The sequence below is a fragment of the Microtus oregoni genome, unplaced genomic scaffold, assembly GCF_018167655.1.
Source record: "Microtus oregoni isolate MIOR12 unplaced genomic scaffold, Mior012 000016F_ref0000370, whole genome shotgun sequence".
NCBI classification, from domain to species: Eukaryota; Metazoa; Chordata; class Mammalia; order Rodentia; family Cricetidae; genus Microtus; species Microtus oregoni.
In genome coordinates, this window is record NW_024543075.1 from 13,974,439 (window position 1) to 13,988,428 (window position 13,990).

Consider the following 13,990-nt stretch of genomic DNA (forward strand, 5'->3'; position numbering starts at 1 on the left):
TCTTGGTGAAAAGAGCAAAACAGCCTTAGTAATATTCCAATCAGCACTCTGTGTCCTTGGCTTCCTTCATGGATTACACAGGCAGTGGATCATAAAATGGGGGAACCCTTGCACCTGTACTGAGCAGGCAGAAACTTTCATTCTGCCCTCACCCCAGGAGGATTGAGTTACAGCAACGACTTACACGGCCTTGGTGTTCTATCAGGGGCTGTAACTGGGAATGACTGTAAAAATGCGGGAGACGTGTGGGTCACACAACAGTTTATAAAGATTGAGTATGGAAGGGTTTGAGTATAAGCAAGGGACTTCTTAGAACCAAGATCCTATGGAGACTGAGATAATTGCTCAGGAATGGTGAGGATGTAGTTAGTGTTGTTCCTGGTTTAACATATGTGTGGGTATGTGTGTGTATGTATAGGCCTATATTACAGAAACAGCAGGGCTGCTCAGGTCTGGAAGAAGGCCTGAGTTTGAGCTACTCACAATTATATCCTCTGTCCTGCTTGTTGAAATACATTCGTGTGAGCAAGGCACCCTGTTAGACTCTTGGTTCATATATCAAACTTGGTACTAAGTGGACAAGGTGTGTTCCCTGGCATCCAGAGACTTTTAGCATAGTCAGGTCCCTGAAGACATCAACAGACAGTCTTGTACAAGGGGCAAGTGTTAGCTGAGATGTGGTGGAAGAATAGGAATGGCCAGAGGATAACATAAAGTGTATGTGTGTCTCCATCCATATCTGTCTCTATGGGTCTGTTTTGCTTCATATGTCAATGTCTGTCTATGTTCAGGTGTGCATGTGGGCGTGTGTATTTATGTGTAAAATGTGTCTTTGTGTCATATCTGTCTGTGTTGTGAATATTTGCATGCGAGAATATATGTATGTGTTTCTCTGTTTATAGATGTATCTCTCTGTATGTTTCTACCTATGCAAACTAATCTATATAAGTTTAGTTATATCTCTGTGTATACCTGTGTGTATGTGCATGTGTGTGTGTCTGCGGGCAGGTGTGTGTGTGTGTGTGTGTGTGTGTGTGTGTTTGCGGGTGTGCGGGTGTGCGTGTGTTTCTAACTCTGTTGAGTATAAATCAGGAAGGGTTTTCTAAACGGGAAAATATCCCTGGAATTTAGAAAGAGCAGTTAGGCAGGTGGCGGTGGCACAGACCTTTACCCAGCCTTCAGTAGGCAGAGGAAGAGGAATCTCTGTGAGTTCGAGGTGCTATGGTCTACAAGAGCTAGTTCCAGGACAGGCTACAGAGCTACAGAGAAACCCTGCCAGGAAAAAAAAATCACCTGACTGAGCTAATAAAGGACTGAATAACCAATAGCTTGGCATGAAAAGTTGAACAGGTCTGGCAGGCAGAGAGAATAAATGGGAGGAGAAATCTGAGAGAAAGAGCAAGAGGAGAAGGAGAAGAGGAGTCGGCGGCCAAACACCCTGCTACACAGCCAGTCACAGAGTAAGAAGTACTGACAGGTGTATAGGAATAGGGAAAGTAAAAGCTCGGATGCAAAAGAGAGATGGGATAATTTAAGTTAAGGAAAGCTAACTTTAAAGGCCAAGCTAAGGCTAGGAACTTAAATACAAGAATAAATTTCTGTGTGTGATTTATTTGGGAGCTCAGCGGCTGGCTTGCAAGAGCAAGGAGTCAAAAGAGAAAGGGAGTGAAAAAAAACACAACTGGCTGAGAATGGCAGGGCTCTGGCTATTCACCAGCCTTAGAAATAAACAATGCCAGAATGGAGATGGGGGGCTGAAAAGGGACCAAACCATATCCCAGTAATTGCTTGAGAACTAAGGATCTCTGGTCATACATGAGCAGATGACTCCAGCGTCCTCCGGGTGTCCACAGTTGTGGGAGAGCCAGCCTCGGTGGGAGCAGCTTGCCAGATAGTACTCGTGCCCTGTACAGGCCACGTCATCCAGGACGATGAGCCCTGTGCCTTGTCCAAACCGGGCGTTTCCGGGGGCAGACACAGCCCAGCCACAGCCCAGCTGTCTGCACACCACATTGGCATCATTGGTGTCCCAGCTGTCGTCACACACGGTGCCCCAGGAACCCTGGTAAAAGATCTCCACGCGACCCTGACACCGGTCTCCTCCATTCACCAGCCTCACAGCGAAATCAAGCCCTGTTACTGGAAAGACAAGAGGGATTCTCCTTCATTGTTCCTGTGTGGATGACGGCGCATGTGCATTCCTGGACAGCTCTTTCATGGGGTTTAAGGCACTATAGCACGTGAGCCCCTACCCTGTTGCTTTTTGGGCACCCTGTCTTGGAAAGACCTTACCCCTATCTCTTGCCCTTGCAACCTCACTGAATGCTTGCTGCTTCTGTTCTAGACAGGACAGGTCTGTCTGTCACCAGGAGAGCTATGTGTGTGCAGTGTTGACATGGGTTGAATCTATCCTGGATGGTGGGCAGACACCTGCTGCATCTTGTAACTAAGACCTCTGAGTGCCATACACTCTTCTGGATGATGACATACATTAGAGAATGTGGGGTGTTTCAAGGAGAGAGAGAGCAATCACAGCCCCACAACTCCTAACACAAAGACTGCATTCGGGCACATCTAGCCCCACACCTGTCATCGCTAGAGCATAAGGTAGAGGAGGTTTTTCTCCGACAGACAAAAGGGACAGAACGATGAGCTGCCTGGCAGAAGACAAGTTCATGAGTTCTTGGCAAAGGCTCTCACCAGTTGCTTACCCAGACAAGGGTGAGATGTGATAACAGAACTGTTTTTTCAGGCCCAATAAAACAGTATTCAACTTGAATAGAGGCTATTGCTCACCCAACTGAGCTGGGTCAGGAGACTGCCCCATGGGCTCACCTTCTGTCTACAATAAGAGCACACTAGAGAACCCCGAACTTTGTCGCTGCTGGTTACCAGGACCACTGATGTGAACTTACCACTGCAGTCAAGCTTCAAGTACCCAACCAGTCTAGAGAAGACAAAGGTCCGCATGGGTTTTGCACTGATCTGCAAGGGACCCCTTTGAAGGGACTCAGAATGGATCCCATAATATATCATCAGCCTCCTTTTGCCACGGAAACCTCTCTGGAAGCTTGTCTTATGATGATCCTCTAACACAGATTCTTCTGACATAACACTAAATTTTGAGACTATGGAAATTTGAAACCCACCCCATGCTGACTGTCTCCTCTACACAGAGAGAGACAAATCGGAAGTCACAGGTGCCTCAGTAAAGGAAAGCCCCGTGGATCAGGAGTCAAGCCCACCTTCTTTAAGTTTTCATTACACACACACACACACACACACACACACACACACACACCCTTGCGTGTCTCAGGAAAGCCCACACCATGAATGACACTAGCATTACCACCTACAGAGAAACATCTGTACCATTTCCTTACCTACTGTTGTATCAGGAGGAGTGGTGGTCACCTCTGGGCTGGTGAAAGGCTCTGGAGTGGTCGGCTCTGCATGTTCGGGTACAGATTGGAGAGGAAAATGGAAAATATGAAATCAAGTCTCCATTGAGAAAACCAGAGACATGCAAGTACAGTTAAATCTGCTGACTTGGGGTCTGAATTGGGTAATGAATGTGACTCTGGCGTCTTCTCTGTGGCCACAGTCATGGTTGTCCCCGCCATCATGCTGATGGCTGGACAGGTAGGGATCTCATCCTGATCAGTACACAGCTCCAAAGAGAATGCTCTCTGAGGCATGACACAGTGGGCCCCTCCAGGTGCTGATACAGAATGGTCACAGCCAAGCTGCCATCAGACGACCTCGGCATCCTGGATGTCCCAGCTGTCATTATATGCAGTGCACCAGTAGCCTTTGTACAGGACTTCCACCCAACCTGACACTGGTCACCGCCACTCAGCAGCTTTAGAATGCCATCCCACTGACCTTATCAGATGAGCCTGTATAGTATAAAATTGCTGACTAAGTATGAGTTTGGAAGTCAGCAAGCAGGGATCCTGTAAGGCCTCTGCATCAGGTCCTGCCTCAGGCTCCTCTGCCCTGGGCTCGTGCCCTGGCTTCACTGGATGATAGACAATAAACTTTAAGCTAAATAAACCCTGCCTCCCCCAAGTAGCTTGTGGCCAGTGTTTTACCACTGCAGCAGAAAGCCCACTGAATACCAATCCAATGAGTAGCCACTAATCAGAGACTAAGAACAAAGGAGAAGGCCTTAGATGTCACTTCTGGGATTCACTAGCCTGAAGAAAAACCAAACAAAGTTTAGAAGAGGGTTCACTGCTTAGAAATGAACTCCTTCAGGTTACAAAGTTAGCTTCAACTGCCCTGTACACTCTTCTGGGTATAGGGTGATCTGTGGTGCCGTCATGGCTGTGTGCACTGCCCAAGTACTTGGTCAAAATGATTTATTTGCAAAAGGAAATTAAAAACAAGTGGGCTATAGATGAAGTATACAGCATTTCAGATATGATAAACAAGAGTTGGGCATGGTGGCACAATCCTTGAATCCCAGATCTCCTGAACTAGAAACAAGGGTGTCAGGAGTTCAAGTGGCCTAGTTTTTTTTTTTTTTTTTGTTAATTAAAACACTCCTTGGCCTATTATCTTATGCATATTTCTAGCTAGCTCTTACATCTTAAAGTAACCCATTTCTATTAATCTGTGTATCGCCATGTAGTTGTGGACTACTGGTTCTCTCTGGCATCTCATGTCTATTTCCTGCAGTGGGTACATGGATTCTCCCTCACTCTGCCTACACTCTCACTATATCTCTTCCACCCTGACTGTTTATGAAGTGGCCTTGTTTATACATCATGCCTGAGACCAGCCTGGGCTACATGGGTGTCAAAACTAAATAATTAAATAAATAGCGTGGACATATTTTTTTGTTGTTGTTGTTTTTTGAAGGCTTAGAAAACTAATGGGCCTATATGCTTGCAAGCCTTAAAGTCTTATTAGTCTTGTACCAAGCAGATTTCCCAGAGTGTGGAGGAGGGCAGGTTATCCTTACACATCATCTGACAAAGTACAGACCCCCTAAGCCACTCTGGGTCTCCAAGTCAGAATTCCATGAAGGAAGGATATGAATCCCAGACAATCCAATCAGATATTATATTAAATTCTGACACATACTAAAATTCGAGGCAGGGACAGTATCAGATTGAAGACTGCACCTGTGTTACCACCTGACCCTTTATGCTCTAGCTGGCAGAAGCTTCTGTTGTCATTACATGTCCAGATCACACACAGATTATTTAATGCTTCCTTGTCTCAGTAGATAACATTTAGTGAGGCAGTGTTTATTATGACATAGGGGAAACTCTAAACTGATACAGTTCATCTTTTCAAAGTACTTACCAGGTGTTGAATAGCTTGCTTGAGAATCTGTAAGGGAATAAAGCAAATTCAGATTGTGTGTTTCACCCACAGGAAACCTGGGGAAATCCTAAGTGAGGAGCAATAGCGCTGACTCTTATGCATTGATCACCCAGGAACACCCAAGGTCAAGTCCACCCTGAACAGAAAGCTCTTACACTTCTGCTGTATGGGCTCTCCAAAGACAAAATCTAACACTGAAATTCCATTTGTCTTGGTGAAAAGAGCAAAACAGCCTTAGTAATATTCCAATCAGCACTCTGTGTCCTTGGCTTCCTTCATGGGTTACACAGGCAGTGGATCATAAAATGGGGGAACCCTTGCACCTGTACTGAGCAGGCAGAAACTTTCACTCTGCCCTCACCCCAGGAGTACTGAGTTACAGCAACGACTTACACGGCCTTGGTGTTCTATCAGGGGCTGTAACTGGGAATGACTGTAAAAATGCAGGAGACGTGTGGGTCACACAACAGAATTTATAAAGGTTGAGTATGGAAGGGTTTGAGTATAAGCAAGGGACTTCTTAGAACCAAGATCCTATGGAGACTGAGACAATTGCTCAGGAATGGTGAGGATGTAGTTAGTGTTGTTCCTGGTTTAACATATGTGTGGGTATGTGTGTGTATGTATAGGCCTATATTACAGAAACAGCTGGGATGCTCAGGTATGGAAGAAAGCCTGAGTTTGAGCTACTCACAATTATATCCTCTGTCCTGCTTGTTGAAATACATTCGTGTGAGCCAGGCACCCTGTTAGGCTCTTGGTTCATATCTATTACTTGGCACTAAGTGGATAAGGTGTGTTCCCTGCCATCCAGAGACTTTTAGCATAGTCAGGTCCCTGAAGACATCAACAGACAGTCTTGTACAAGGGGCAAGTGTTAGCTGAGATGTAGTGGTAGAATAGGAATGGCCAGTTGATAACATAAAGTGTATTTGTGTCTCCATCCATATCTGTCTCTATTGGTCGGTTTCGTTTCGTGTGTCTATGTATGTCTGTATGCAGGTGTGCATGTTTGTGTTGGGGTGTATTTATGTATAAAATGTGTCTTTGTGTAATATCTGTCAGTGATGTGAATATTTGCATGTGAGAATATATGCAGATGTGTTTCTTGTTTATGGATGTTTCTCTCTGTATGTTTCTATCTATGCAAACTAATCTACATAAGTTTAATTATATCTCTTTGTATACCGGTGTGTATGTGCGTGCGTGCGTGTGTGTGTGTGCGTGTGTGTGTGTGTGTGTGTGTGTGTGCCGGTGTGTGTGCCGGTGTGTGTGTGTTTCTAACTCTGTTGAGTATAAATCATGAAAGGTTTTCTAAAAGAAGACAATGCTTCTGGACTATAGAAAGAGCAGTTAGGCCACGTGATGGTGACACACACCTTTAATCCCAGCCTTCAGTAGGCAGAGGAAGAGGAATCTCTGTGAGTTCGAGGTGCTATGGTCTACAAGAGCTAGTTGCAGGACAGGCTACAGAGCTACAGAGAAACCCTGCCATGAAAAAAAAATCACCTGACTGAGCTAATAAAGGACTGAATAACCAATAGCTTGGCATGAGAGGATGAGCATGTCTGGCAGGCAGAGAGAATAAATGGGAGGAGAAATCTGAGAGAAAGAGCAAGAGGAGAAGAAGAAGAGGATTCGGCAGCCAAACACCCTGCTACACAGCCAGTCACAGAGTAAGAAGTACTGACAGGTGTATAGGAATAGAAAAAGTAAAAGCTCAGATGCAAAAGAGAGATGGGATAATTTAAGAAAAGCTAACTTTAAAGGCCAATCTAAGGCTAGGTACTTAAATACAAGAATAAATCTCTGTGTGTGATTTATTTGGGAACTCAGCTGTTGGCTTGCAAGAGCAAGGAGCCAAAAGAGAAAAAGAGTGAAAACAAACACGACTGGCTGAGAATGGCAGGGCTCTGGCTATTCACCAGCCTTAGAAATAAACAATGCCAGAATGGAGATGGGGGGCTGAAGGAACCAAACCATATCCCAGTAATGGCTGTGAGAGCTAAGGATCTCTGGTCATACCTGAGCAGATGACTCCAGCATCCTCCTGGTGTCCACAGTTGTGGGAGTGCCACCCTTGGTGGGAGCAGCTCGACAGATAGTACTCGTACCCTGAGCAAGCCACATCATCCAGGATAATGGGCCCAGAGCCCTGTCCAAACTGGGCGTATCCAGGGGCAGACACGGCCCAGCCACAGCCCAGCTGTCTGCACACCACATTGGCATCATTTATGTCCCAGCCGTCGTCACACACGGTGCCCCAGGAACCCTGGTAAAAGATCTCCACGCGACCCTGACACCGGTCTCCTCCATTCACCAGCCTCACAGCAAAATCAAACCCTGTTCCTGGAAAGACAAGAGGGATTCTCCTTCATTGTTCCTGTGTGGATGATGGCGCATGTGCATTCCTGGACAGCTCTTTCATGGGGTTTAAGTCAATACAGCACGTGAAACCCGCCACTGTTGCCTTTGGGCACCCTGTCATGGAAAGACCTTACCCCTATCACTTGCCCTTTCACCCTCACTGAATGCTCGCTGCTTCTGCTCTAGACAGGAAAGGTCTGTCTGTCACCAGGAGGGCTATGTGTGTGCAGGGTTGACATGGGTTGAATCTATCCTGGATGGTGGGCAGACACCTGCTGCATCTTGTAACTAAGACCTCTGAGTGCAATACACTCTTCAGGATACTAACATATACTGGTCAATGTGGGGTCTTTCACGGACATAGAGAAATCATAGCCCCACAACTCCTAACGCACAGACTGCACACGGGTACATCCAGCCCCACCCTGACCCACACTTCTCTGTGACTGACCGAAGGGACAGATTGATGAGCTTTCTAGCAGAAGACAAGTTCATGGTTCTTGGCAAAGGCTCTCACCGGCTGCTTACCCAGACAAGTGTGAGATGTGTTACCAGAACTGTTTTTTCAGGCCCAATAAAACAGTATTAAGCATGAATAAAAGCTATTGTTCACCCCGCTGAGCTGGGTCAGGAGACTGCCCCATGAGCTCACCCTCTGATTTCAATAACAGCACACTAGAAAGACCTGAATTTTGTCACTACTGGTCTCAAGACAACTGATGTGAACTTACCACTAAAGTCAAGCTTTAAGTACCCAACATGTTTAGACAAGACCAAGGTCTGCATGGGTTTTGCACTGGACTAACGGGACCCTTTGAAGGAACTCAGATTGGATCCCACAAGATATCATCAGTCTCCTTTTGCTATGGAAACCTCTCTGAAAGCTTGTCTTACCTAGTTCCTCTAACCCAGAGTTTCTTCTGACATAACATTAAATTTAGAGACTGTGGAGAAATCCACTCCATTGCTGACTGACTCCTCCACACAGAGACAAAGGGTCACGATAGAGGAAAGCTCCAACAACCAGGACCTTATCCTAGCTTCTCTAAGATTTCACAATACTACACACACGCGCACGCACACACACACACACACATATACACACACATACACATCCCGTTAAGTGTGTCCAGAAAGGCATGGCCAACACTGACATTACAACTTACACCAGAGAGAGATTTATACAACTTTAGTTACCTATTGGGAGAGTGCTGGGGGGCACTTCAGTGGTAGTCGGCTCTGGAGTGGTGATCTCTACACGTTCATATATGGATGAGAAAGAAACATGAAGTTAAGTCTCCATTGAGAAAAGGTCAGGCATACAAGTACAGTTAAAACTGCTGATGGGATGGGATTCAGGCTCTCTACTGTGTAATGCTATGTGACTCAAGATGGGGGAGAAATCTAGATCGTCTTGAGTTCTCCCAATCTAAAAGGCTATGTTTGTAGAAAATGGCGTTAACCTACAGACCCTAACTCTAAAGCCTATGTTTGGCTTGTATTGAATCTGGGGAATCAATACAAAAATGTTACATCCTTAAAAAAACTAATTAATTGTTCTTATCTAATTGCATTGGCTATTATGTCCAATATAATATAAACTAGCAAAGTGTTGGAATGCCTGTTTGAATTTTTTGTATATAAATAATATTTTTTTAATTCAATTTCTTACAGTGTACCCTAGGCTACACTGAAACTCAAGATCCTCCTTATTCAGTCTCCCTAGTGCTTGAATTGTGTGTTTATGAGTGTGTGTGTGTGTCTGTGTGTGTGTGTGTGTCTGTGTATAACCATGCCTAGTTCATTGCTCTTACTTTAGTGGAAATGCTTCTAATATGCCACTTTTAAATAATATACTAGTTTAAAAACACATGTGTAAATTGTTCAAAATGTGCCCTGGCTCTAGAACTTCGTCCTGCTGCTTAGAGAGGAGATTTCTGGAGATGAATCCATTGATGTCAAACACCCAGCCTCTATTGAGTCACTGGAAATGAAGGAAGTTGACCTCTTCCCACACAGTAGGTCCTGATACAAACAGCTCTAGAAAAGCTATCTCCTGCAAAACTGTGTCAGAGACTTGTCCAGCCTTCCCTTGCCCTTCAATCTGACTGATACAGTTCCATCATAGAGCCTATCAAGCATCAAAGAGTATCTGCTACCTAAGAATGTCCTGTAGGGGCACCAACACAGAGGAGAAAACGGATTCTCCTTGTATACATGTTACAAATAAGAAAAGGTAGAATCTTGAGGGGAAATATGGCTAAGTTACAATAAAGCAAGACTCATCCTTGAGATACCCAACATGCCTAAGGAAAAACAACGGCTGATCTGTGCGCCGTTTAGATTCCCAAGGAATTTTGGGCTGGCCAGGGGCCTTCGTGTGGATGGAGACTGTTATTGCTGATGACCTAGAATCAAAAATCCCTCTGGAGGAAAGGAAGTGATTTTCCTTCCCAGAGCCCAGGCTGACAGGCTCTAAACTGTTCTGATGTGCCACCAACATCTCTCACTGGAGGACGTCAGAGAGGAAAACAGCATCTGTGATGTCAATGGTGGAGCATCAGGACTTCCCAGAGAGCTTTCTATGGCCCAGAGGGAAGGATAGGACAAGTGTTGTGGTTAAGCTGACTTTGTCTTCCTCTCCAAACACCAAAGGCAAACTCAGCTCCGTAGGCTGACCAAGGTACGGTGTGAAACATGGGGGCCTAAGGGCTTTGTGGATCATCAACAGACCACAGAAACAAGAATACCTTGAAGCCCCTTGCAGATAACTCTTCAGGAAGATCCCCACACCCTACAGGAATTTAATCCATGGCATAAATGACTTGTAAACTTGAAATCTTGTTGAGAAATTTCCCATGGGAGATTAAGATCGACATTCTCTGCCTTCTGCCGATCTACTGTATCAAAGGTGTACCTGTAGGCTCTAGGGACAATAAGGCCACAAAGATACCATATAAAACATTTTACTTTCTGTGGGCACGCTTGTAGTCTCATAGATAACATCTGCAGAATGAGAAAGAAAGAAGTCACTGGATGTTGGTCTTCACTTGGATCTCAGAAGCTGGAGCTGACATCTCCCAGGCTAAAGGCCTTCTCACACTGATACGATGTCATTTGTCCTTGTAGAATCTAATGCTGATCTTTCTATTGCTTTGATGCTGAGATGTCTCCATGAGTATTTTTTCTCCTTCACCCTCATTCAACTCCTCTGCTTCTATTCCATCCCAAGTACCACCCAGTTCAATAGCAGCCCCTAGTGAGGTTCAAGATATGAAACAGCCAGATGAAATCTGAATTCAAAAAGTTATCTGGCTATTTCTGTAGTTCAAATGTAACATCTCACTATAAACATTTGCCATCACTAAAATATGCCTGAGAAAGTGGCCCCAACCAGAAAGAGAGGGGACTTCCAGAGATTTCAGCAGAATGGCAGAGGAAACCTGCTCACAAAGTGGCTGATTGAAGGAGCCTGCTTCTTCAACACTATTCTCAGGTGGGGTTTGGGTCACCACAGCCACACTATGCTTGTTGTGACATGTACACACTCCCAGGGACCAAGAACAATGGCCTATCGATGGTTAAACTAGCAAATCCTCTTGGGAACACACAATGGACTGGTTTCCTGGGTGAATTCTTTGTACATTGAAGGATACCTTGGTATTTGAATGTATATCATATAATCAATGAAGTACCTTGTTTTAGGATTTGCTTGGTTGAATTGCTAGAATTTGTCATCCCTCATGTAGAGTGCTTTTTGCTAGTCATTTCATACCCAATAAAGAAGACATATTGGCTACTCTTTGCTTTGAATTTAGACATTTGGATATTTAGGTCATAAGAACCAGCAGTTGCCTCATCAACTACTGCCTTTATAGAGAGAGACCCTGCCCTTTAGGTCAAGGCTGGTCTTGATGCCAGTCCTCATAGTGATGGCATCAGAGAGCCCTGATGAGACAGAGCCTGTCCTCACCACTTCCCAGCCTGCGACGCTCAGAGCCTAAGTGTCTTCATCTATGAAGAGAGACTGATGTATGCAGCGTGCAACATCAATTAGGGAATGACTCACAGCAAAGCGAATAAGCAGCTATGTGCTGTGCACATACAAGCATACATGCACACGTACACATGTAAGCACGGTGTTGCCCAAGAGTGCGCATGCAACAGCTAGAAGCAACGGCAGCACTACCTGAACACACGACTCCGGCGTCCTCCCTGTGGCCACAGTCATGGTTGTACCAGCCATCATGCTCACAGCTGGACAGGTAGGGTTCCTGTCCTGAGCAGTACACAGCTCCCAAGAGAATGTTCCCTGAGCCCTGACCAAAATGGGCCCCTCCAGGTGCTGATACCGAATGGCCACAGCCGAGCTGCCGACAGACGACCTCGGCATCCTGGGTGTCCCAGCTGTCGTCACACACGGTGCCCCAGTAGCCTTGGTAGAGGACCTCCACCCGGCCCTGACACCGGTCACCGCCATTCACAAGCCTCAGGGGCAAACCTGCATTGACACAGCGGGAGCTGCTCCATGCTGTTCTGCTCGGGCACCACCTTGTGCCCCTTCCTCCTCTGACCTCCAGTGCTGTCCTACGTGGTTCCCCACACTGGACCTGAAATAGTATCTTCTTCATCATCTTCCCAGTCTGCTGTACCCCACATTTTCTGGAAAATTCCAGGCAAGGGATCCTCAGTGTCACCTCTACAGTCCTGATTTAACTCTGACAGTCCCAGGGCAGACTCTAGATTCACATTCCATCAGCTTCCAGTTATCCATTTCTATCACTGCAAACTCGGTCTCCTCCTCCATTGGGATCCAAGATGCCACCCTGTGCCACCCCGGGCCAGTGTTTTGGGAATGCGGACATCAAGTTTGATAACTCTTTCCACCTCTCCTCCCAGTTCTTACCAAGGCTCACACCAGGCTCTGTGTCCATCCTCCTGAAACCACCCTGCCCTGGGACCTCTCCTTTCAGCTCTGCCTCTGCCTAGTTCTTATCTATACTTGCAGATCAGATACACAGCCATACTTTCTGAACGGTGTGCTTCATGCCCATTGCCACCTTGAGGACTCATCTGTTTCTCTTGGTTGAGCCTTGAGTTTCATTTTAGCAAAGCAGTTGGGCAGCAGAACCAGGTAGATTTCTGCTAGTTCAAGTTCAATATTGTCTACTTAAGGAGTTCCCATTCAGCCAGGGTTACATGGTAAGACCCTGTCTCACGCTCATACGCGCGCGCGCACACACACACACACACACACAGAGAGAGAGAGAGAGAGAGAGAGAGAGAGAGAGAGAGAGAGAGAGATTTGGCTAAACTATAAATCCTATGTAGACAATATTGAACTTTGAACTTGCAGGAAACTACTTGGTTCTGTCTACCAAGTACTGGCATTAAAGGTGTGCACCACAATTCCTGGCAAATGCTGAAACACTTAGGGCATGGAAGTAACTAAAATATATGTGTACTGTGTCGGGATGAAACTCAAGGACAAACCAGGGAACACAGATGAGCCCCCAGGACAGCGATGGGCATGCCCTGAGTGGGAAAAAAAAAAAAAATTGGTAAACAGCCACACTGGCTCTCACCTCAGTCCGAAAACATGATTCTGCCTCCAGGAAAACCTCAAAATGAGACTGAGCTGAGAGCTGTCTCCCCACATCCTCTCTAGTTCTATGGTTAAGGGTGTGCACCACTACTGCCCAGTACTATGGCAAGCTAGGGAGGCTACTGAGATTAAAGGTGTGTGTCACCACTGCCTGGTCTGTAAGGATGGCCAATGTGGCTGCTCTACTCTCTGGTCTTCAGGAAAACTTTATTTATTAAAATCCAAATAAAACACCACTACACAACTTTCCATTTTCAGTCACAGAATCTTAGACATGCAAATATTGACAAATTATCTAACTTTGTCTTAATTTTTCAATTTGCAAAATGGGATTAATGATACATACCTCAAAATATTAAGGTTTCACGATAATAGCACATATTACCTGTATTAGTTGGGCGTTGATTATGTGCAATATTTTTAATTGTGAAACACTTGTTTCATTTTTAATTATGTGCACGGGCAAGTGTCTGTGTGTGGGTGTGTGCACATCAGTACACAGAGGCCAGAAGAGGGTGTCAGAGCCACTCGTGTTGGAGTTATAGGTGGTTATAAGCTGCCCAATCTGGGTGCTAAAAACTATGCTGGGCAGTGATGGCACCAGTCTTTAATCTCAGCACTCAGGCGGCAGAGGCTGGAGGACCTCTGTGAGGTTGAAGCCAGCCTGATTTACAGAGGAAC

The 13,990-nt window shown here is 45.6% G+C and overlaps 1 protein-coding gene across 3 annotated transcripts in view; it reads right to left on the bottom strand.

Annotated features, from left to right (window-relative positions):
* The window catches only part of Dmbt1 (deleted in malignant brain tumors 1), a 59,161-nt gene that overhangs the window by 39,028 nt on the left and 6,143 nt on the right, over positions 1-13,990 (bottom strand). For all 3 annotated transcript variants that reach the window (XM_041666464.1, XM_041666463.1, XM_041666462.1), the window contains exons 3-6: positions 7,363-7,686; positions 5,317-5,343; positions 3,384-3,449; positions 1,816-2,133 (exon numbers count right to left, since the gene is read on the bottom strand). In XM_041666464.1, the coding sequence (XP_041522398.1) occupies positions 1,816-2,133; positions 3,384-3,449; positions 5,317-5,343; positions 7,363-7,686 (735 nt within the window). The remainder of the gene's footprint in view (positions 1-1,815; positions 2,134-3,383; positions 3,450-5,316; positions 5,344-7,362; positions 7,687-13,990) is intronic.